Source organism: Phoxinus phoxinus (assembly GCF_949152265.1).
Source record: "Phoxinus phoxinus genome assembly, chromosome: 15".
Lineage (NCBI taxonomy): Eukaryota > Metazoa > Chordata > Actinopteri > Cypriniformes > Leuciscidae > Phoxinus > Phoxinus phoxinus.
In genome coordinates, this window is record NC_136890.1 from 15349667 (window position 1) to 15372257 (window position 22591).

Genomic DNA, 22591 nt, shown 5'->3' on the forward strand with positions numbered 1-22591 from the left:
GAATATTATCTATTGTATGGATATATGGTATACCACAGCAGATCACTGTTGAAGACCGCCTATGTGTATTTTTAAAGACGCTTTGGTCTGTGCTCAACGCAGGGGTCTTAAAGCACATCTGTTTTATTCATATACTCATATTAATATTTTCACCTGTGTGGGGTGGTCACGGTGTGAGAGGGGAAAAAATTTCAAACAGGCCGCAGAGAGAAAGAGTGTGTGTTGTGTTTTAAGTGAAAGGTCACATTGTAGCACTTGGTCTTTGAAGTGTCTTTCTCCCTCACATGTATCTACCTGAGTGTCTGACCCATAGTCACCAAACAGACTGCTCAATGTGCTTTTGCACCAGACACACACACACACAGGTTGTCATCTGGCTTCTTGGAGAACAGCTGTTGGTTCATGCTCATTGTGGTTCCTGTTTTTAGCATATCTAGTGTGGTTTCTGTATCAATCTATAATGGGGAGCGTGATGGCTACGCTTTCTTTAGAAGCGCGTCGGCGTTTCTCTCGACCCAGCTTCCTGGCTGACTGTCGTCACAGTACGACTCGCTATCATCGCTCAGGTAACGCTTATCAAAACAACACACTGTCTTTGAGCCGTCTGTGTTTTGTCACTTTTAATCGGTTGATACCCAAAGCCCGTTCAGTTAATGTTAAAGACCCATTAGTGTTACTTTCATGGTAAAGTCATTAGAAAACATTTAAAAGTTTTTTTTCTTTTCTGGTGTTCATTGTAAATGTATACTGTTTATTACATAGGATAAATATGGATGAAATGCAGATTGCTGACATGGAGTCAAGCAGCGTCCTGCAGCTGCTCACTGTTAAAAATGAAAATAAAAATGTTGGTTTAACTTTAAGTTACCTGGTTGCCTTAATTTTTAGTTCATTGAAATAAAAAATGTGAGTTAATCCAATGAAGGAGATTGGCTTAATGAATAGAAACTCAAAGTATGAACCACATTAATTATTTAAGTTTATTTGACAAGAAAATAAGTTGCAAAAACAATTATTATTAATATTATTATTATGTTATGAAATAGTATTAATATAGAGAATTGTTCATTGAGAAAACAATGTCACATGCACTGGGTTATTTAGTTAACTGTCACAATTTTTAAATCATATATCTTAACTTAAATGTTTGTAATTCATGAATGTTTTGGAATACAAAGTGAAGCATCTTTTTAAAAAGTTTTAAAAAGTTATAGAAGTTTAAGTTTACAAATGCACCAAACTAAATATTTTTATTTTATGCTAAATATATCTTTTACATAATTTGGGCTTCAAAGGGTGAATTTAAGTGTTTAAGCTTTTAAAAGGTACCTAATTTATGATGATTAATAAAATATATGGAACAGACTTCAGACAACTCCTTTGGATGTGCTTTAATAAAGAACTCAGAGAATCCTACAACCACAAGAGAACAACAGTTTATATAAGTACATGGCAAAGGTGACATGATTTATTATATATTTTTTCTGTAATATGATTGGTTCTTCATATGTGTAATTCTCTGTTACTAGGTAAAAGCACATTTGGATTCCTACTTCAGCTTATTGCTATAGGGTTTTGAGATTTTATTTAATTATATAAAAAAATAATTGTGTGTACTGTTTATATATTCAGACGGCTATCTACTTTTGGTTCCTTTTATGATATATTCAGCACACACTTACTTTGGTCCAAGTGTCGGGGACATTTAGTTATAAAAAAGCATAACTGAAAAAAGGGTTTTCAACCCTTGTTCCTTAAAAACTGTCCATGTGAGGTGCATAGACATAAAACCTTAAGGGAAATAAAATAAAAAAAAAGCCTGCACACTCTATCAATTAAGAAAAGGACTAAAAATTTGTGAGATAAAACCACTGTTTTAATGGCAAATGTTTCGGTCACGTGACCGTGAAAAAGCATATAAATTTGAATCCTGCAAGAAAAAGGAAAGTTAGTTCTAATTAATTAAAAATTTCGCACATGCAAAAAGATGATTTGAAAATGTTAATGAAATAGTAACCGCACCTAAATACTTTCTTGATGTGGAAAAAGAAAAATCTGGGATTTACTTGTCTACCACCCAAATAGAAGTAGCATTTTCTAGAAATAGGTTTGTGTCACAACTAGGCCGTCAATTTAACATTTTAATTTAGTACAATTACTGTTGAAATATAAAACGATGTATTCAAAATGTCTGCATCCGTATTTAGCTATAAAACTCGTCGTTTTGAGCCACAGTCAATTGTAAAATGACTATAAACGCACACACAGGACAGTATACATTGAACTCTTATATGTCAGAAGAAAAGTTTATTCTGATAATTCTTTATGGTACATTTGGCTATTAGTTGAACATTGATGTCTTTTATCTGGTTACTGTTGCTTCAGTTTTATGAAAGCAATAAACCATTTGGGTCTGTGCATTGCCATTACTCAAAATTCTCATAAATGTCTGTGAATGGAGTTTCCTCTTGATCAAGACACTCATAGATCGACTGTCTCTCAGAGGAGGAGGGGATGAGGCTCTGGTAGACGGAGCTCATCCTGACACTATTTTCTTGGAGTACGGCTGACGATGAGTGGCGCCCATCCTAAACACAAGAGAACCCATCAATCCCACAGACTCTAGTTTATATGAGTTTGAGGTTAAAGACTCTTGCCTTTGTCTTTTCTGTGCCGCAGTCTGGATTAGAAGCGTCACCCACCTCCAGTGTGACTTCTGCTGTTCAAAAGAATAGTTATGATTTTCTGTGTTAAGATTTGCGTCAATCGTTGTAATTATTATAATAATATTTTACCTGTTTGCCTGCATTTCTTGTAGGATTCATGAAAGCAATGATACAAAAACACAATCACCGTCACAGCACAGATGCTATATAGCACATAATTGATCCACTCTGAAAATAATAATTCATAAAAGCTTGAGAAAATTTTTTTCTCATAGTGTATCAACGTCTTTACCATTGTTAAGTGTTATTTCAAAAGACTGTGGCTCTTAAAATACTGCAGAGCGACTATAGAGTATTTTAAGCTGCAAAGGACAGGTGGAGCGTATGAGTATACGTACGTATCCCTGATAAAGCATCATTGTGTACAGATGGAGTTTGATTCAATGAGAGGTAAAATGATGGGGCCTCTGTTGTCCAAAACACTTGAGGAAAAGCAGCAGATATGCAAAAAATTAAGATAAACAAAAATTAAATGCACAGGTTTTCAATCAAGCAAATATCACAAAAAAATATTGTTAATAAGGAATAATTCACCCAAAAATACAAATTATGTCATCACTTATTCACCCTACTGTTGTTCCAAACCTGTATGGGTTTGAACAAATAAGATATTTTGAGGGGGAAAAAAATGTTGTTGTTTTTTCTCCTTGCTGTTGAAAGTCAATATCATTTGGACACTATCGTTCTTTAAAATATCTAATTTTTTGTTTCGCAGATGAAAGAAAGGCAGGTTTGAAACAAAATAAAGGTGAGTAAATCATGACAGAATTTGTATTTTTAGGTGTAAGAAATCCTCTGGATATTTTGCAGATTGCGATTTATGAAATGATACGGAATCAATTATATCAGCATATTCAAACCAACCACAACAACAAGCATACATGAAGCATTTCATACTTTGGGACTAGAGCTTCATTAGAAAAACAATTATTAATCAAAAATAATAGCTACTCACTTGCGATAGGAAATTTAGGTAATGCTGGCAATGCTTCTTACTTCTTAGAGCTTCAAAGGGGCTTTTTACCCTTGGACAGAAAGAGACTCCTCCTTAAACTTACAGAGCACACCTTCTCACTGAAGAAGACAGACAGACAGACAGACAGACATATAAGGTTTGCACAGTGATGTGTATTGTCCAGCAGAGGGCCCTGTACATAAGCAGTCATCTAAAGTGAGGTTCTTCTCAAATGGAAGGCTGAGGCTGCGTCCTCCTCAGAATTAATACTAAAATGAGACGGTCTAGTATGTGCGCATGACCTCATGGTCACGGCACAAAAATGCCAAAACTTCATTTTGGAAAAAAAAAAATCTTTATATTAACTGGCTTTCTGTCAATGCAACTTAGTGAATGATAACCATTCATGAATAACATTATTCAATGAAAAAATCAATAAGTAAAATGTACTTAATTTTTCTTGTGCAAGTTCTTGCACGCATATTTTTAAGTAAATCTACTTTGCTAAGTTGAGTAAAATTAAAAAAGAAAATAAGTACGGTGGCCGAGAGAGCTCCACGCGCTCCAACTGAAGAAAACACATGCGAATAGAAAAACACCTGAAAAATTAAGAAAACATCTTCATCAGTTTCACAACACATGTGTGTTCCAAATACTCAACACACAACCAAATACAGAAACGCGCTGCAAACGTTCACAACACAACCAAATACAGAAACGCACTGCAAATAGCACAGACCACGACGGAAATGTTTCCTGGGGACCCCAATAAGTGACGAACCCGGCTGGGACATGCTTATTGCTCGTGAGCATCTCTATGCCCTACTTCCTTCTAGGGCAGATGGCAGAGCCCTTGAAGTGAATAGAAGAATAGAATAGAATGATGCTTTTATATAACGCTTTCATATGTACTATTGACTGTACACCCAAAACGCTTTACAACCACCACCAGTGTGCAGAATCCACTTGGATGATGCGACGGCAGCCACAGTACAACGGCGCCAGTGCGCTCGCCACACACCAGCTATAGTGGAGAGGAGAGAAAGTGATAGAGCCAATTCAGTGGATTGGGATTATTGGGAGGCCATGATTGGTATGGGCCAATGGGTGGAGTGTGGCCAGGACACCGGGGTTACCTAGTCTTTACGAGAAATGTGGGCTATTGTGGGCACTTTGGAGGGAGCAGGGCACTTGTTTGCCATTATGTAGCCGTTTTGATCGCACTTGGTGAAGGGAGTAACGAAAGACAACTTAATTTCCTCATTATTTTCACCTGGGATGTTTGTACAATGGAACTGATGTAGATTAATATCTTACCATCATGTTCTTTTTCTCTATCTTATTTATTTATTTCAGTTTTCAGCTCATTGTTAACTCTTCTTTTCTCATTTGAATTCTGATAACATTTAATATTGTTAAAACATTTTGGATATTGTATACAAAGTTATATGTCATAAACATGTAATCTCTGTACCAATCTCTGTAAACATGTCCCAGCCGGGTTCGTAACTTATTGGGGTGCCCTGGAAACATTTCCGTCGTGGTCTTTGCTATTTGCAGCACGTTTCTATATTTGGTTGAGTTGTGAACTTTTGCACTGCGTTTCTGTATTTGGTTGTGTGTTGAGTATTTGGAGCACACGTGTGTTTATGAAGATGTTTTCTTAATTTGCGGGGGTTTTTTCTATTTGCATGTGTTTTCTTCAGTTACAGCGGGTTGAGCTCTCTCGGCCATCGTAAACAAGTAACTAACTTGGCCAATTAAAGTTTGTAGAGTAATTTCTACTTAGTTGAAGTTTACTTTGCAATTCTCTGTTTCAAGCACATTCAACTCAAACAATATAACTTAATTAAACCATGCTTTTAAAGTGCATGCTTTTCTTAAAACATCTAAGTTATTAATACAGTAGATACTGTAGACATTACATCTAGACGTAATGTGGTACCTAAACACAGATATCTCAATACTTGGTACACAATACACAATAACAGGATCATTTTTGTGTCATTTTGAGAGAACTCCAGATGTCACAAAACAGCAATTTACTAAACCTAACAACAAACTCAATGATAAAAACGTGTAAATACAGCTGGAAACCAGTAACAAATGCAACCTTATGAATTATTCATGCCCCAGTGCTGGAACACTATATTTTGCTTTCCGCTACCAATGAGTTTAGTCCGGAATATTCTCCAAATAAATTATCACATAAAATGCTCATACTGTAGAAAGAAATTCCACAGATTTTGTTTAGGCCTATTGATGTGTAAGCTAACTCTTGGTAACGTATACAAATGAAGACTTCAGATGCAAAAGCCTCTAAACGTCACCTCAGTCAAAAATAAGATAACAATATTGAGTGAATGTGGTAATGTGAATGTGAAAACAATATTGAGTGAATGTGGTAATGTGAATGTGATAACAATATTGAGTGAACAATATTGGTTTCTGTAACTCTGACAGAAACAGACATAACCTTGAACAGCTCTATTCCACCCACAACAAAGTTAAACTGTTTACTATGTCTTGTCCAAAGAAGTGGAATTAGTTGATTTTGCAGCAAATACCATCAAATGTGTTAAATCCCAATGAATTGACTAAAGTGACATTTGTGAAAATAAGGCATTTCAATAGCTGCCTGATAACCTTTCTATTGCCATTAAAGTGAAACTACTGAACCTAAACATAGGACTAAGTCTGGTAAAAATGTCACTGGAAATGGATGAATTTTTGTCTTATCAGTACTAGTGGTTAGTCATTTCCTCCAACCAATGAGAGTCCATCCCCTATTCCAGAACTTTGTTTGTTGTTGTCATTGAGATGACTGGGGAAAAGTGTCCCAAACAATCAACCTGAATTCACCCTAATTCGTCAGTGCAATGCGTTTTTATCATTTAAAAAGTCGATCCATCACACCTCATTAAAAGAGAGGGAGAGACAGAGAGAGCACTTCTGTCGAGTCTGAGGGCACAAAGAGCAGGGCTGGGTTTGGCTTCAGAGTGCTTATGTATTAGATAGAGGACCGGCTGCCTTATATCAGGTTTCATTTCTCTACGTGCAGAGTTACTGAACATGTAGAGGGGAAGTGCAGTGTTTGTATACATTGACGGATCGCTTTGCCAGACTATCCCTCCGTAGTAATAGCCATATGCTGGTTTGTTTGCTGTGAATGAATACTACAGTACTGATGGATACATCCAGATTTTGCCATTTGTAATCGGAGTGGATTGGATTAATACTCGAAAGCACGCCTTCTTTTAACGCATGAAATAGGATAGATTTGTTCAAATCCGATTTTAAAAGAAAATATATGCTCTTTTCCAAGTCTGTACCAAGATTGTCCATTGTTTTCCTGGTGTCCATGATTAGTTTCAATTATGAGTTATGTTAGTCCATAGTGTGTTGTCAGCAAAAGCTTTCTGCTTTAGCTCCTGTTAAGAAGTGTTCATCTTCTAATGGCATTACTGTAACCTGCCCCGTCCTCCTAAAAGCTCAACATTAATTCCTAAAAAGCACTGACGCCAGCCATTAATACAGGTGCTTAGTCAGAGCATGCATTATAATAGTGAAAAGGCATTAGAGACATTGTGGTAAAAAATAGGTGTTTGTTTTTGGTAGAATTTTTAGATTGGATGAATTTTATCTGATTTTATCTATTCTTCCGAAATTCAAGATCAAAATGGGTCAAATAAGAGTCCTATAGGATTTTACTGAATATTTTTTCTCCTCTTATCTAAAATCCTAATGTGATTTCTTTCTAACTAATCCAAAGTTTTAAAAACAATTGCCATTGCCATTGTCTGCTGTAAACAAAGCTGATTTCATTACATCTGCTTTACATTTTCATTACATACACATCTAACTGAGACCTGGATCAGACCAGAGGACACTGCCACACCTGCTGCCCTCTCCACTAACTTTACTTTCTCACACACCCCTCGCCTGACCGGAAGGGGTAGAGGTACTGGTCTTCTCATCTCAAACGATTGAACATTTGATCCTTTACCACCTCTCTGTGACAACAGCTAATTTGAATCGCATTAAATTACCATCATTGGCCTATTAAAATCCATTTTGTAGTTGTCTATCGTCCACCAGGTCAACTTGGCAGTTTCTTGGAGGAGCTTGATGTGCTACTCTCATCCTTCCCTGAAGATGGTACTCCTCTCGTAGTTCTTGTAGACTTCAACATCCACCCAGAAAAACCTCAGGCTGCTGATTTTCCACACTCTGCTTGCCTCATTCGACCTCAAACGAGTATCTACCTCTCAATAGCTACTCACAAATCAGGTAACCAATTAGACCTTATTTACACACTCTACTGCTCCACTGACCATACACTGGTCACTCCGCTGCACACCTCAGATCACTTCCTGTTCACTCTCAACCTCAACCTGCCTCAGAACACAACACACACTCCTCCACAGGTCACCTTTCGGCGAAAGAGTGGGAAGTGACGCAAATAGAAATATCCTACTGACCTTGGTTTTTAATCAATCCCTCCTCTCTTCCTTCTCTGCTAATATCTCTACTGCTAAAATGACTTACTATCACAACAAAATTAACTATTCTTCTGACTCTTGCATGCTTTTCAAAACCTTCTCTTTTCTTCTTAACCCTCCTCCTCCTTCATCAACCCTAACAGCAGACGATTTCGCCACATTCTTTATAAATAAAACAAGCACCATCAGCGGCCAATTTACCAATCCACAAACTGACACACACCTCCTTCTCTCTGCTTTCAGAGGCAGGCATCTCCAAACTCCTTCTTTCCAATCGCCATACTACCTGCCCACTTAATCCTATTCCCACTATTCTACTTCAAGCCATTTCTTCCTCAGTTGTACCCACACTCACGCACATCATCAACACCTCTCTTCACACTGGTACTTTTCCTACAGCATTTAAGCAGGCTCGGGTAACCCCACTTCTAAAAAAAAACAAAAAACACTCTAAATCAGCACATCTGGAAAATTACAGACCGGTATCCCTTCTTCCATTTGTCGCAAAAACACTTGAACGAGTTGTTTTCAACCATATCTCTTCCTTTCTTAGAAAGAACAACCTCCTGGACAACAACCAGTCTGGTTTCAAAAGCGGACGCTCAACTGAGACTGCCCTGCTCTCGGTAATTGAAGCTTTGAGACTGGCAAGAGCAGCTTCCAAATCCTCAGTTCCCATCCTGCTGTCTGCTGCCTTTGACAGAGTTAACCACCAGATCCTCCTGTCAGTTTTGAAGACTTAGGGCATCTCGGGAACCGCACTACAATGGTCAAGTCTTACCTCTCAGGTAGGTCCTTCAGGGTGTCGTGGAGGGGTGAGGTGAGGTGTCTAAGACCCAACATCTAGCTACTCGGGTGCCCCAGGGCTCAGTGATTGGACCACTTCTCGTCTCCATCTATAACTCCATCAAGGTCAGCCAGGAACCTTGGAGTTGTGATTGATGATCAATTGAACTTTACAGATTGCTAGAACTGCCCGGTCCTGCAGATTTGCCTTATACAACATTATGAGGATCAGGCCCTTCCTATTTGAGCATGCTACACAACTCCTTGTCCAAGCACATGTTTTATCCAGACTGGACTATTGTAAGCTTGCACTGCCAAATCTCTGCAACTGATCCAAAATGCTGCAGCTAGAGTGGTCTTTAATGAGCCGAAGAGAGCACACGTCACTCCTCTCCTCACAAATTTACACTGGTTGCCAGTTGCCGCTTGCATCAAATTCAAGTCACTGACTTTTGCCTACAGAACAACCACTGGCTCTGCTCCCTCCTACCTAAACTCATTACTTCAGACTTACGTGCCATCCAGAAACTTGCGCTCTGCAAGTGAACACCGTCTTGTGGTCTCGTCTTTTTCTGATTTCATGCTGGTGGAATGACCTATACCCAACTCAACCAGAGCTGCTGAGTCCGTGGGCATTTTCGAGAAACGCCTGCGACGCATCTTTTTCAGAAACTCTCTATCCATTAATGCTAACACTTTATATTCTATTATATATCTATTATAAAAAAAAGAAGGAAAAAAAGAACACGTACTGCGTTAGATTAAACTGGGAAAGGTTCTAGCATTTGCATATTGTTGTCCCATTGTTAGTTTAACTGCTTCTATTGTTCTCATTTGTAAGTCGTTTTAAAGCGTCTGCTAAATTAAATGAATAAATGTAAATGTAAAAATGGAACAAGTTAGAGTCCGCTGGGATTCTGATAAATAAAGTAAAATTTATGTTGCTAATCATTAATTCATTCACTAATTTTTTCATTAATTCATTCACTAATTCAGGTTATTTTTACCAAATTATGATAGAAATGTAAATTTATGATAGAAATATTAAAAAAAAATGTATGTGGGTAACCTCTTATCAAAATCTTAATGTAATTTATTTCATAATCTGGAACTAATCCAAAAATAATAGTGGATCAAATAATAACCCACTAGGATTAGACTGGATGCAGTGAATTCATGTTTATTTGTTGCTGGTTGGTTGGTCTCAGATTAATTTATGATTCATTGACATTCCTTTGGAATTTTGTATCTAGAGGGTGTATTTCGGTTTGAGGTGTAACATTCATTATAATTTGAAGATGACATTTCAGAAATTTAGATTTTCCACAGAGATTACCATTACATTTAAAATATCTACATTGTAGCATCCCGTTTCTATTTTCTGTCTGTTGTCATGTCTGACATTTATAATATTTTATGGCTCTTTTAAAAAACAGCTATTTGATTCAAAAAATGGAGGGGGAGGTGTGAGAGATGGGCTGATGCTGGCAGTAGAAACAGTGTTTGATCTCACATTGTGTTTGGTTGACTTAAAGCTACCATTAAGACTTTATTGATTCCTTTATCTAACTGAGCCATTATAGCTTTCTCCTCTTCTCTCCCGTTATGCTATAAACAGGAAAACCTGTGAGCTAATGTTGTCTCCTCTGGTTGTCCCATTCCATGCAGAGGCCTTGCCCTGCTTCACTCGAGAGGAAGGAGAGAGAGAGGGAAAGTGCTCCAGATGGAACAGATATGTGGGTGGATGGAGGCTGGGAAATCGGTAGGGGAGGGCGTCCCTGGAATCTGATCCCCCTAGTATCTCTCCCTCTCTTCGGCTTTCTGCCCTGTTTGGAAATGTGACTTTTCCCCAAGTCCCCAGACAGAAGGCAAGGAAGGAAAAGTGAGAGAGAGAGGGAGTTGTGAGAGAGGGAGTTGTGGTCAGGGAAAAGGGACCAGTAGTCACAGGGGTTTGACTTTGCAGTCAGGGTTAGTAAGGCTAGGAAAGTGAGCGATGGATAAAAGAAGGGATGGAGTGGGCATAGACGAGCAGAGAGGAAGAGACACGGAAGGAGGGGTGGGATGGACAGAGAGGTGAAGATAAACTGCCCATTGCAGATTATTACGGGACAAGAGAGGGCAAGAGGGAGGGAGGGAGAAGCTGAACTGTACAGTTCAAGTTGAAAGAAGAGAGAAAAGCACTTGATGCTGACTCTGAGGAAACAGATGATGGAAAAGATGAGGGCGCTTGACTGATGGCAGAACCCCGGAGAGACGAGAAACCGCATTCTTCAGGACCACTCCCAAGACATATCACCTTAATGGGCCATTTGAAAGGTTTGATGGGGTCAAGAATTGTGAACTTCACTGGATTTGCACCAAGTTAAAGACGGATCCATCCATTCTGCAAAGTATTGGGGTGTTTTAATCACTGCCACAGGAAGTGACTTCTAGGTTTTTTTTTTTTTTTTGGCTGATTTGCACCAACCTGGCGTAACACGCAGGAGACCACCAAATGCTTTGGACCAGGATTTGAGATGCCACCTCAGTTCTTGTCGCAGTGACCGAGGCAGTGCCAGATGTTGATTCTGCATATAACTAAACTGAGTATTTCTTTAATGACTTCTGCATGGACCATTATTCATGTTTGATGCACTAGGGTGCCCATTAGTCTCATATTTCCATGTCAGCATCGACACAATCCGTATTTAAGAGCCACTTAGGACTTGAAATGAAATATGATCGTTTTAACAGCTAAATTAGTCCATTTCTTCCAAGTCGCAATTCCACATTGCTCTCGTCTGGATCTGTGGAATGAATCTCCGTTCTCTTGTGCCTCTTGCTTTACACCGAAACCTTTACCTTTGGATCAACAATCTTGAATATCACAGCGTCGCCGCAGCATTTCGTCACCACAGAGTTTAAAATGCTCTTGTCTGTTGTTGACTCTTGCAAATAACATTTGCGGCCAAGGATGGCTTTTACACATCTGGACTGTGTACGGGAACTGCAATCCAGCTCTTTATTTATGCGATGGGGCTTTCAAGAAAAAATGACCTAACATGGAAACACTGACTTCTCCTCTCACCTCCAAAATAAGTGTAACTAGACCGGACTCTTTTTCCCATGCACACTACTAGCTTTACGTTCTGCCAAAAATATCTCCTGTTTTTTCTTTTAAATATTCTTCAGAGGAACTACTGAAATGAATCTTTCCTTTTGAGACGTCCTGCATCTGGCGCCATGCTACAACAGCCAGTTGGCTTTGTCCCGTGTTAGTACAGAGATTAATACTTTCACTTCCAGTAGTTCTAGAAGTTCTTGTGCCAAGAGTCGTAATTCATCGCAGCCATGGGTATTCAGGGAATGGAGCTGTTTGCCATCGGAGTGGTCATCATTCTGTTTGTGGCTGTTCTCAAACAGTTCGGCATTCTGGAGCCCATGTCGCTGGAAGGTAAGGAGCGTTCTAGAACTGAGGTCCTCCCCTTTGTTGTCATGGTGATATGCTTGACCAATGAGGCCCTTGGGGCCGGTGTTGTGTCAGGTGCACCCCGATGATAGATTGCGTTAACAAATCTGATGTTGTGATGTTTGTGTTAAAGTGAAGGAAAGGTATTGCACTTTCACAGAATGCAATAATAGATAGTTCCTGTTGAGTGTTTCCTGCTTGTGAGTTTTGAAGGTCACTGGGTCTTATTTGGCCGGTAGGCAATCATTTGAAGTTTGAAGCATATTATCAAAATTTTCGCTCTACTGTAGGCAAATATGAGCACAACACATACCGGTTACATCATGTGTTAAAGTGGGACTGCAGCACCAGGTGGGAACCAAACTGTCCTAAATGTGTTCAAATCTGACAAAACCTCCCCTTTGGGATGTTCTCTGCTAAATAAAATGCTAAATAAAAGGTAAATTCATAAAAAAAAAATTAATTAATCATAATTGATGCGTATTATTTGCTTATTTTAAATTATATTTTGATTATTGTATTTATAAAAACAACTGAAGGCCACATGTCCTCATTTAAGTAGTATGTTGTTTTAGTAGTGAAAATGCTATACATCTAAAAAATATATATTTTAAACAGTATTTTGTCTATTCTTTCATAATTAATATGCTTTGCTGTCTGTTTTTATGGTCTTATTTGTGCTTAAAATGTTGCACTTGACCATTTAAAATGTTTAAATATAAAATTTAAAATAATGATGGCCAAATGGTGATTACAATTGTAGACAAACTGTGAGATGGTGCCCAGTTAAATAAGAAAGAAAAAAAAACTAAAATCTTGAAAATGTATTCATGGACTAGCTGTATGTGCCAATAACCAATAGCTGATTATGCATGTTTGGGTGTGTCTGTTATTAATGACACGTGTTTTAGGACACTTTTACTGTTTAGGTTTATGATGTGCTAGAATGTTTTTCTTATTTACAACATACTCAAAGACAAAGAACTTATTGAGACTGTTATATTGGTGTAAGAAATACTGCATTATCTCTCTCTCTCTCTCTTACACACACACAAACACACATTGGGTTTCCATGTTTTATGGGGACATTCCATACACATAATGATTTTCATACTGTAAAAACTGTATATTCTATCTCTTTACACTAAACCTAACGCCAACCCCATCATAAAAAAAAAAATCTGCATTTTTTACATTTTCAAAAAACATATTTATAAGCTGTTTTCCTCATGGGGACCAAAAAAATGTCCCCCACAAGGACAAGGATTATTCGATATTGCCGTCTTTGTGGGTATAGTTTGTCCCCATAACGTAGAGTATACCTGAACACACACACACACACACTCTCTCTCTCTCTCTCTCAAAACCCAGTCTAACATTACCCTTCATTCATTATGTATGCTTTATCGAACAGGCTTTCTTTACGGTTACCTAAAAATGGGTCCGTTGGTCTCTGGTCCTGAAGGGCACTGTCCATTTCCCTCTCACCCCTCACTTCATCACAAGATCATACAGTTCTAAAAGTACAGATCAGAGTCAGCCCCTTCATATAGATGCACTTCCTCTGGAGTCAAAGTTTGAGATTGGAGATATTTTTATTTTCTCCACTTTTTTTCTGTTGTCTGGTGGACGTGCTCTGTGTCATGTCGCATTTTTGCTGTCTTGAAATACAAACTATCAAGACATAACGAGCAATGAAAAGATTGGCCTAGTACGATGTCCAATATTTAGCATCTGTGTGTCATATTTTAACATTTGTATTATTGGCTGGTTAATCTGTTGGTTGTTTATTTTTTATTGATATCCTTAAATGGTCTTGACATTTGTGTTTCTTCTATTTGACTTTCAGGAACACAAGTAATTGGTCACTGTTATTGACAAGCATCAGTCTAAACGTATTTACAATTTTAATTATTAAAGGTACGCTCAGTAAATGTTTTTCTTTTAAAATAATTACAAATGAAATCAACGGCATTATTGAAATGTGCTTTGAATTGCTCTTTTTGAATTGCTCTTTTTGAATTGCTCTTTTTGAATTGCTCTCTGAATTTAACATTCATGTGAGAACAATTCAGTCTTATCAGTGTCCTGATAAAAATAAAACTAGATTAATTTCATACATTATTTTGCAATAATTATTTTGATCACTTTCTGTGGCTTAAAGTGATCTGTATTTTCAATACAGCTTCAAAGGGCTCTACACGATCCCAGCCGAGGAAAAAGGGTCTAATCTAGCAAAACAATTGGCGAAACATTTATTTACTTTTTAATTCTTGCACTAGCTGTGATGTGCCACATATTACATAATCGTGTTGAAAGGTCACGCGTGACGTAGGCGGAAGTACTGACCTAGTGTTGACAAAGTGAATGTGCAAAGACTTTGGTTCAAGTCAAACGCCATTTACAAAAAAAATACATAAATAAAAGGTAAAACAACAATGTCGAATGATTTTGAAGAGGAGAAAATTAGTTTTTCACCCTACCTTTTTACATCTACGTCAGGTTACCGTCTGACCTTTCCAACGTGATTACGTAATGCGTCAAGTCGTGGACGTGCAAGACGGTCATTTGTGATTAAAAATGTCATGATTCTTGTCTTGTGTTCATCCTTGTCTTCTGTGGACCTTTTGTTATTTCCTGTCTTGTGCCATGTTGTGTAGTTCTTTGTAGTTTTTCATGTTGATTAGTCTTCCCCAGGTGTCTCTTGTTAAGCTTGTTTGCCCCTGTGTATTTAAACCCCTGTGTTTCCTGTTGTCAGGTCTTGTCCTACATGTACTTTGCTGTGTCTCATTCTGTTCTTGGTTCCCTGGTCTCTGTTATGGTTTTGTTTGTTTATTTTCTTATTAAACTATGCATTTGGCTCCAGAACTCCCTTCGTTTCTTGAGTTAACCCTGCGCTGCGAAAAACGACATTTATATTTTTAAATGGCTGATCGTTTCGCTAGATAAGACCCATATTCTTCGACTGAGATTTTGTAGAGCCATTTGAAGCTGCATTGAAACTGCAATTTGGACCTTCAACCCGTTGATAACCATTGAAGTCCACTATATGGAGAAAAATCCTGGAATGTTTTCCTCAAAAACCTTCGACTTCAAAAGACATGAATATCTTGGATGACGTGGGGGGGTGTAAATTATCAGGAAATTTTCATTCTGAAGTAAATTAGTCTAAGCTGGTTTGCTTGTCTTAGCTTTTATCCAAACCATATCAGGCTGGAATGGTTTGCTTATTTTCAAGGGGCTTTGGCGACTAGTCAGCTGCCAGGTTGGGAAATTGTGTAGACCAGATAATACCAGCTGAGACCAGCAAACCAATTTAGGCTGGTTTAAGTTTTTCTGCAGGGATATACAGGCACTAGGAAGGTCATATATTCGTCCAGTGTACAACATATCCTGTTGTTTATGCAAATAAACACTTCATCAGCTGGAAGGGTCTGAGTGCCTCATGTAATCTATACATAAATCTTTGTCCATTATTGGCCCTTGAGCCGGACCACCCAATGGATCAGCTGGGGGCTATTTTTAGCTCTGTGGCATCACTTACTACAGCTCTGACTATTCCTGAACGCTGTGTTTCAGGAGGGTGAAGTTTATTTTGGGGTTTCTGGTTGTGTGAATCTAATACGCAATCAGAGTATTGCTTGTGAAGAGTATTGAAGTATTACTTGTGAAGGGAAGCGTGCTTAAAGGTAGGGTAGGTCAGAATTGTCTAAAAAAAACTTTTATTCAAATTTGTTTAAACTGTCTTTATATACCAATGCATAATTAAAATGCAAGTAGGCTACTCTGAAATAGAGAGTAAAAAAAAACGAGTGACTCTAGTGTATTTAATCTTCATAAAACACAGCTCATTAATTCCATTCACTCCCACCTAAAAACGGGTGCGCGACTGCGCGCACGTGGGCAGAGCCATACAGAGCCAGTAATAGCGGCGGTAGTCATGGCGACGGAGAGTGACAGTTGCGCAAGCCAATCCTGTGATTCGTCCCGAATGGAAATAATGAGCTGTGTTTAATGAAGATTAAACGGTCTAGAGTCACTCGATTTTTATACTCTTTTTATCAGAGTACTTACATTTTAATTATGCATTGATATATATAGAAAGTTTAATCAAATTTGGTAAAAAGTTTTTATATAAATCCTACCTACCCTACCTTTAATGATCGATATGTGCCGGCTCTGTTGCATGAGAGGAATTTGATCTGTCAACTCTTATTTAGTCAACTTCCATATCTATGTTCATAGTATATAATGCAAATAGTGCAGCACAGATTTGAAGCATCAGCCACCAGAGGGTGATGTTTCTTTATATGATCTCAGACGAGGACATTTTACCAAGTTGTGAGTTGAAACCAAGGGGTTAAGGTTTGGCTGGTTAAAAATGGTTAGAAAAAGTCTGATTCTAAAAATGTCTTTATTGATGGCAAATGGGATTTATAGTATAGGGATCAGAAACTCTTTGACTTCATCAAAAGCAGAATACAATAGATAATATAATGGTAAGACTTTCTTCAGCGACTAGTGCAAAAGCAAACATCTGCCATGGTATGGGGATGCATCATTGCAAACGACATGAGTGATTTGCATATGTGTGAAGGTATCATTGACGTGGAGGCATATATTGGGATTGTACAGAGACATATACTGCCATCAAGATGACATCTTTCCTGGGAGGTAAGATAATGCCAGGCCTCATTCTGCATGTGCTACAACAGAGTGGTTTATTAGACACTACACCATTGAGTGGATGTGCTTGACTGGCCTGCCTGAAGTCCATTTCTGTCTCCTGTTGAAAATGTATGGCCCATTATAAAAAGGATAAACAGACAATGATGCCCACGGACTGTTGAGCAGATGTCTTGTATCAGGCGAGATTGGCCAAAAATTCCACTAGCAAAACTGCTACATAGTAACCTTGTAGAAAAGGCCCCAAAGTTATGTTAGTTTTGCTTTTATTTAGTACTAATTATTTAGTATTTAGACCATATTGTGCTTTATGTTTCATGTTTACTCCCGTGTATTCAGTGCTTGTGACGGTAAAGCGCGCGCTGGTTTGTATAGTATATCTGACGTTGCACAGTTAGTATGCAGTACGATAGAGATAGTCGGTTGGTTGTCACAGTTGTTAGTATGCTGTAAGATAGAGATCGTCGGTCGGATGATAATTGTGAGGGAAACTTTTCTTCAGAGTGTGCGTAAATGAGGAAAAAACCACACACACTCAAAATTACATTCACCGTCAAACTCACTCACACAAGAAAAAGCAAAGAATAAATGGAATAATAAGAACTTTCTCTCAGCTCTTCATTTCATACTCTGGAATATTTGGCCTTAAGTGGTGTTCTGGCCGACACATCTGAGTGAACCTGGTGATAAACCCAGAATTAGCACCTAGACTGAGCGTCTACCCATTATCTTCACTTCATTGATGGTCCTTCGAGCCGGATCACTGGGTTTACGTCAGAGATGGAATTACATCCAGAGTATGATGCTAGTGGTGCACGTCCCAGACGGCATGTTCGCCCACCTGTGCGCTATGCAGATTATGAGGTTGATTATAGAGGCTACATCGATGAGAGGTACAGAGAGGAACTAGAGAGTACTCACCAGGAGGGAAATGCCAGGATGACACCCCTCACCTCCCCTTATGACTCTCCCCTTCGCCTGCAGAGGCGGGATGCTATTCTTCAGGAGATGGACCTGGGCTATAGGACGGAGAACCAACAGCACAGCCAAAAGAATCAGCTAGCCCCCCAGCGGTTTCCAGAGAGAGAGTTTAGGGAACATCTACGAGATTACTCTACTCCCCTACCTTCAGCGCTGAACCCCATACATCCACAGGAGGAGAGCCAAGTTGAGTTAGATGACATTCGTCATGAAAGACACCTCCTGCAGCAGACACAGCGGCACATGGCATCAGACTTAGTCGAGCTTAGAGCGTTGCGAGCAGACATGAGACAGTTAGTAGATGCTGTTCGCAACATGCAGAGTCCAACCTCTATTCATACCAGAGAGCCAGAGTTAACGGTGATGTCATCACGGCCACCTGTTGAAAGTGAATCTAAAGCAGAGGAAGAGGATGATTGGCCTGCACCACCACCATGGCCAGACCCAGTAATGGACAAACTTCTGCCTAGTGACCCACCTATGCTACATTCGCTTATTAGGAGAATAGATGAGGTTCCAAGTACTAAGGAAGAAGCACTGCCAGCCCCAGCTCCTGACATGTTTGTGGGCCAACCACAAGTTAATCACTCAGCACGTGGGGCCCTTCCTACTGCAAAGCCATGGGATGACACTGGCCGTCATCCACCGCCCTGGTTCAAGCCCATTCAGTTTCTGCCGCAGCCACACGGATTACCTCCAGCTGAGCCCAAGTACCCTACCGCTTATGTTGGTCAACGGAGTGAGTTTGGCTGCAACCCAACGCCCCAACAGCGACATCCAGGCATGGCATGGACCAAACCTCTGCCCTTTAGCTCACCTCAGGGTCATAACTACAATGTCCCAGAGCCAAGTTACCGTGGGCCACGCCCAACAATCCGCAACTTCTCAAGTCGGGACCCAAGTGAGTTTGCACGGCTCAAGATCTCATTGGAGAACCTCTTACCACATGATGCATCTGAGCTGTTTAAATACCAAGTGTTGGTCGATCACCTGCAACTAGAAGAAGCCAGGTTAATAGCAGATGCTTACCTTAACTCCCCAACACCCTTCTCAGACACAATGGTTGCCCTAAATGACAAGTTTGGCCAACCACATCAGATAGCACTGAGGCGTATTGCTGCTGTGATGGACTCACCAGACATAAGGCGGGGAGACTTTGCTGCATTTGAGAAGTTTGCACTCCAGATACAGTCACTTGTGGGAATGCTGAAGACACTAGGCCATGAGGGTGAAGTGGAACTACAGTGTGGCTCACATGTTGCTCGTCTGCTGAGCAAGCTGCCACCTGAGCAGAGAGCTGAGTTTCGCCGCTGCATGTACCATCAGGGCACACAAACCCACACCCTAACTAATCTTTCAGATTGGTTGAAATATGAGTCTTGGTGTCAGGACTCTGAAGGACAGTTAGCTGTGAGAGGAGCTCGGGAGAAGCCAGTGTCCAGACATGAGGGTAGGAAGGGCAAGCTACCTACCACTGTTCTCCATGGTGTGAAGGACACCGCTAAGAAACCTGAGGCTCCAGTGCCAAGCAGCTCCTTCAAATGGAACAAGAGCAAGCCATACTGTCCATTCTGCAATAACGAGGAACACTACCTTAGCCAGTGTACAGAGGTATCCAGGCTAACAAAGGATCAGCTAACTGAATGGATAAAGAGTAACAAGAGATGTTGGCGATGTGCACGGCCACACCAGGCGGCCCAGTGCAACTTAAAAAAGACATGCAGCCTCTGCCAAGGAAAACACCTCCAGGTGCTGCATGAGGTGAATATGAGGTCACCCAAGGTGGCAGCGTCAACACTGGCAGCAGAAAGCCAAGGCACAAGGGGCACTACAGAGGTTCTGTATCTAGACAGACCCACTGAAGGCAGTCGGGTCCTTCTGAAAGTTGTCAAAGTCCGCATTCACCATGGTGACCAATCAATCAACACCTATGCAATACTTGATGACGGTTCAGAGAGAACTATGCTGTTGCCAGATGCTGCAGAGAAGTTAGGTGTGCAGGGGATTCAAGAGGACCTACCATTACGCACAATTAGAGAAGAAGTGCAGATCCTCTGTGGTGCATCAGTGTCGTTCTCCATTTCTTCGCCATCAAAGCCAAAGACCAAGTTCAAGATTATAGGTGCATTCACCAGTAGTCGTATTGGACTAGCTGCCCATACTTACCCCATGGAGCAACTCCGGAGCACCTACAAGCACCTCACTGGCCTTCCCATACGGACTCTTATAAATGTCAAGCCCCTGCTTCTTATTGGGAGTGACCATCCCCATCTCGTCACTCCCATTGAACCTGTCAGATTGGGACCTCCAGGTGGGCCTGCTGCCATCCGCACAAGGCTGGGCTGGACTCTGCAGGGCCCAGCGAGTGTAGTCCGTCACCTTGCCCAACCACAGCAGTGTTTATTTACAACAGTAACACCCCAGGCGAGCGAGCTGATGAAACATGTTGAGAGATTATGGCAGGTCGACACTGTTCCATTCAGAAGCGAGAAACTAGTTACTCGTTCAAGGCAGGACCAAGAGGCCATCAGCATCCTGGAGGCCAAAACCATCAGGGTAGAGGTTGATGGCATTCTCCGTTACGCAACCCCGCTGCTCCGCCGGAAAGACATGCCGCTCTTTCAGGCTACTAAAGAAGCCGTAATGCCCAGTTTACGAGGTGTAGAGAGGCGACTGGCCAGAGATCCTGTACGGGCAGAAGCCTACAGAGTGGAGATGGACAAACTTATAAAGGCGGGCTCTGTCATCAAGTGTGGACCGAAAGTTTCCGACGAGGAGGGTCGTGAGGAATGGTATATCCCTCACCATATGGTGAGCCATAATGGCAAGAATAGGCTGGTATTCAACTGCTCCTATCAGTATCGAGGGCAGAACCTCAACGATCATCTACTGCCTGGGCCGACCTTAGGAGCATCACTACTGGGAGTTCTGCTAAGATTCCGAGAGCATGCAGTTGCAGTTAGTGGAGACATCAGAGGCATGTTCCACCAAGTTCGCCTCCTCCCAGAAGATCGTGCTCTGCTCAGGTTTCTTTGGCGCGACATCAGTCAAGAAGGACCTCCTGCAGTCTACGAGTGGCAGGTGCTACCGTTTGGTACAACATGTAGCCCCTGCTGTGCCACATTCGCCTTACAACGTCACGTCTCCGATAACAGCCAGCCAGATGAAGAGGTGAGGATATCGGTTCAGAAATGTTTCTATGTAGATAACTGCCTCCAGAGTGTCCCCACTATTGCTGAGGCGAGGCATCTAGTCGACAAACTACGAGCCCTTCTTGCATCTGCAGGCTTTGATCTACGTCAGTGGGCCAGCAACGAACCAGGTGTAATAAGTCATCTACCAGAAGAGAGCTGCTCTGCTAGTGTTGAGCTATGGCTGGCTCAGAACAAGACGGATACCCCAGAATCTACTCTAGGGCTAAGCTGGCTCTTCCACACTGATGTCCTTGGTTACAAGCATCGTCATGTGGAGTACGGTGTTCCCACGATGCGTAATATCTACAAGGTGCTGGCGAGTCAGTACGACCCCTTGGGGTTCATCCTACCCTACACCACCAGGGCTAAGATAATTGTTCGACACCTTTGGGACAAACACAGGGGATGGGATGATCCACTACTACCGCAGGAGCTTCTGCAGCAGTGGAAAGACTGGGAAGAAGAACTACAAGTCTTACCTCAAGTCACCCTGCCCCGACCGTACTTGTCGAAGTCCGTGGACATCTCCGGTCTTCAGAGAGAGGTGCATGTATTTTGCGACGCCTCACAAGAGGCTTATGGTTCAGTGGCGTACCTCCGGACCACTGACAGACACGGTGAAGTGTATCTGTCATTCCTGATGGCCCGTTCCAGAGTCGCTCCCAAGCGATTTCACTCTATGCCTCGATTAGAACTCTGTGCTGCCCTTACTGGTGCACAGCTCTCACAGGTGCTGAAGAGGGAGCTTACCATCCACATTGATCGGACAACCCTTTGGTCAGATTCCACAACGGTGCTGACATGGCTGAGGTCTGAATCCTGCCGGTTCAAGGTCTTTGTGGGCACCCGCGTGGCCGAGATACAGGAGCTGACTGACGAGCATACCTGGAGATATGTTGATACCGCAAGAAACCCTGCTGATGATGTAACACGAGGCAAGAAGCTGCGAGAGCTTGTTCAGCCAAATAGATGGAGCCTGGGACCTGCCTTCCTCCTGACCAGTCCAGACTCATGGCCAGTAGACCCCACTGTTGACCAAGCAGAAGATACCACAGAGCTGCGCAAGTCTATCTTCTGTGGGGTCGCCGCAGTTGCATCAAGCCAGTCGACTTCAGATGTGGACCAATACGGCTCGTGGAAGGAGCTGCTGGAAGGGACAGTGCAGGAGCTGCATGGGGCGGCCAACTCTAATGTTAAGCCCACAGCTGAAGACTACCGACAGGCTGAACAGTTAATACTTCAGAGGGCTCAGAGGGATAGTTTTCAGCAGGAGTACAGCCTCCTGAAAGCTGGTAAACCAGTCCCCAGGAGCA

The 22591-nt window shown here is 41.1% G+C and overlaps 2 protein-coding genes across 7 annotated transcripts in view; one reads left to right on the forward strand and one right to left on the reverse strand.

Annotated features, from left to right (window-relative positions):
• kcnip3a (Kv channel interacting protein 3a, calsenilin) overlaps positions 1-22591 on the forward strand; it is a 78771-nt gene that overhangs the window by 40652 nt on the left and 15528 nt on the right. The window contains exon 1 of one of the 4 annotated variants that reach the window (XM_079636658.1): positions 12142-12402. The exons of the other annotated variants lie outside the window; for them this stretch is intronic. Within the exon in view, the coding sequence (XP_079492784.1) occupies positions 12300-12402 (103 nt within the window). The 5' untranslated portion in view covers positions 12142-12299. Of the gene's footprint in view, positions 1-12141; positions 12403-22591 lie in introns of those variants that run through there. 4 annotated transcript variants of the gene reach the window in all.
• On the reverse strand, positions 2278-15056 carry LOC307011229 (uncharacterized protein). Of its 3 annotated transcripts, none has more exons than XM_079636659.1 (7): positions 14901-15020; positions 13849-13934; positions 3682-3800; positions 3065-3148; positions 2796-2894; positions 2658-2719; positions 2278-2588 (listed from the first exon to the last, which is right to left on the reverse strand). In XM_079636659.1, coding segments are annotated over exons 3-7 (408 nt in total). In that variant the 5' UTR covers positions 3683-3800; positions 13849-13934; positions 14901-15020; the 3' UTR covers positions 2278-2426. The 3 variants fall into 3 exon arrangements, with proteins under 3 accessions (XP_079492785.1, XP_079492787.1, XP_079492786.1); XM_079636660.1 differs by having other exon boundaries at positions 2292-2588; positions 2658-2716; positions 14901-15056; XM_079636661.1 differs by lacking the exon at positions 13849-13934 and having other exon boundaries at positions 2290-2588; positions 2658-2716; positions 14901-15022.

What these genes read in the sequence shown, in the direction of transcription:
- LOC307011229 (XM_079636659.1), bottom strand. An exon ending in CAAGAAATGCAGGCAAACAG is followed by an intron (nt 2,720 to 2,795) that starts GTAAAATATTAT and finishes TCTTTTGAACAG; the next exon opens with CAGAAGTCACACTGGAGGTG. An exon ending in GCGGCACAGAAAAGACAAAG is followed by an intron (nt 2,589 to 2,657) that starts GCAAGAGTCTTT and finishes TCTTGTGTTTAG; the next exon opens with GATGGGCGCCACTCATCGTC.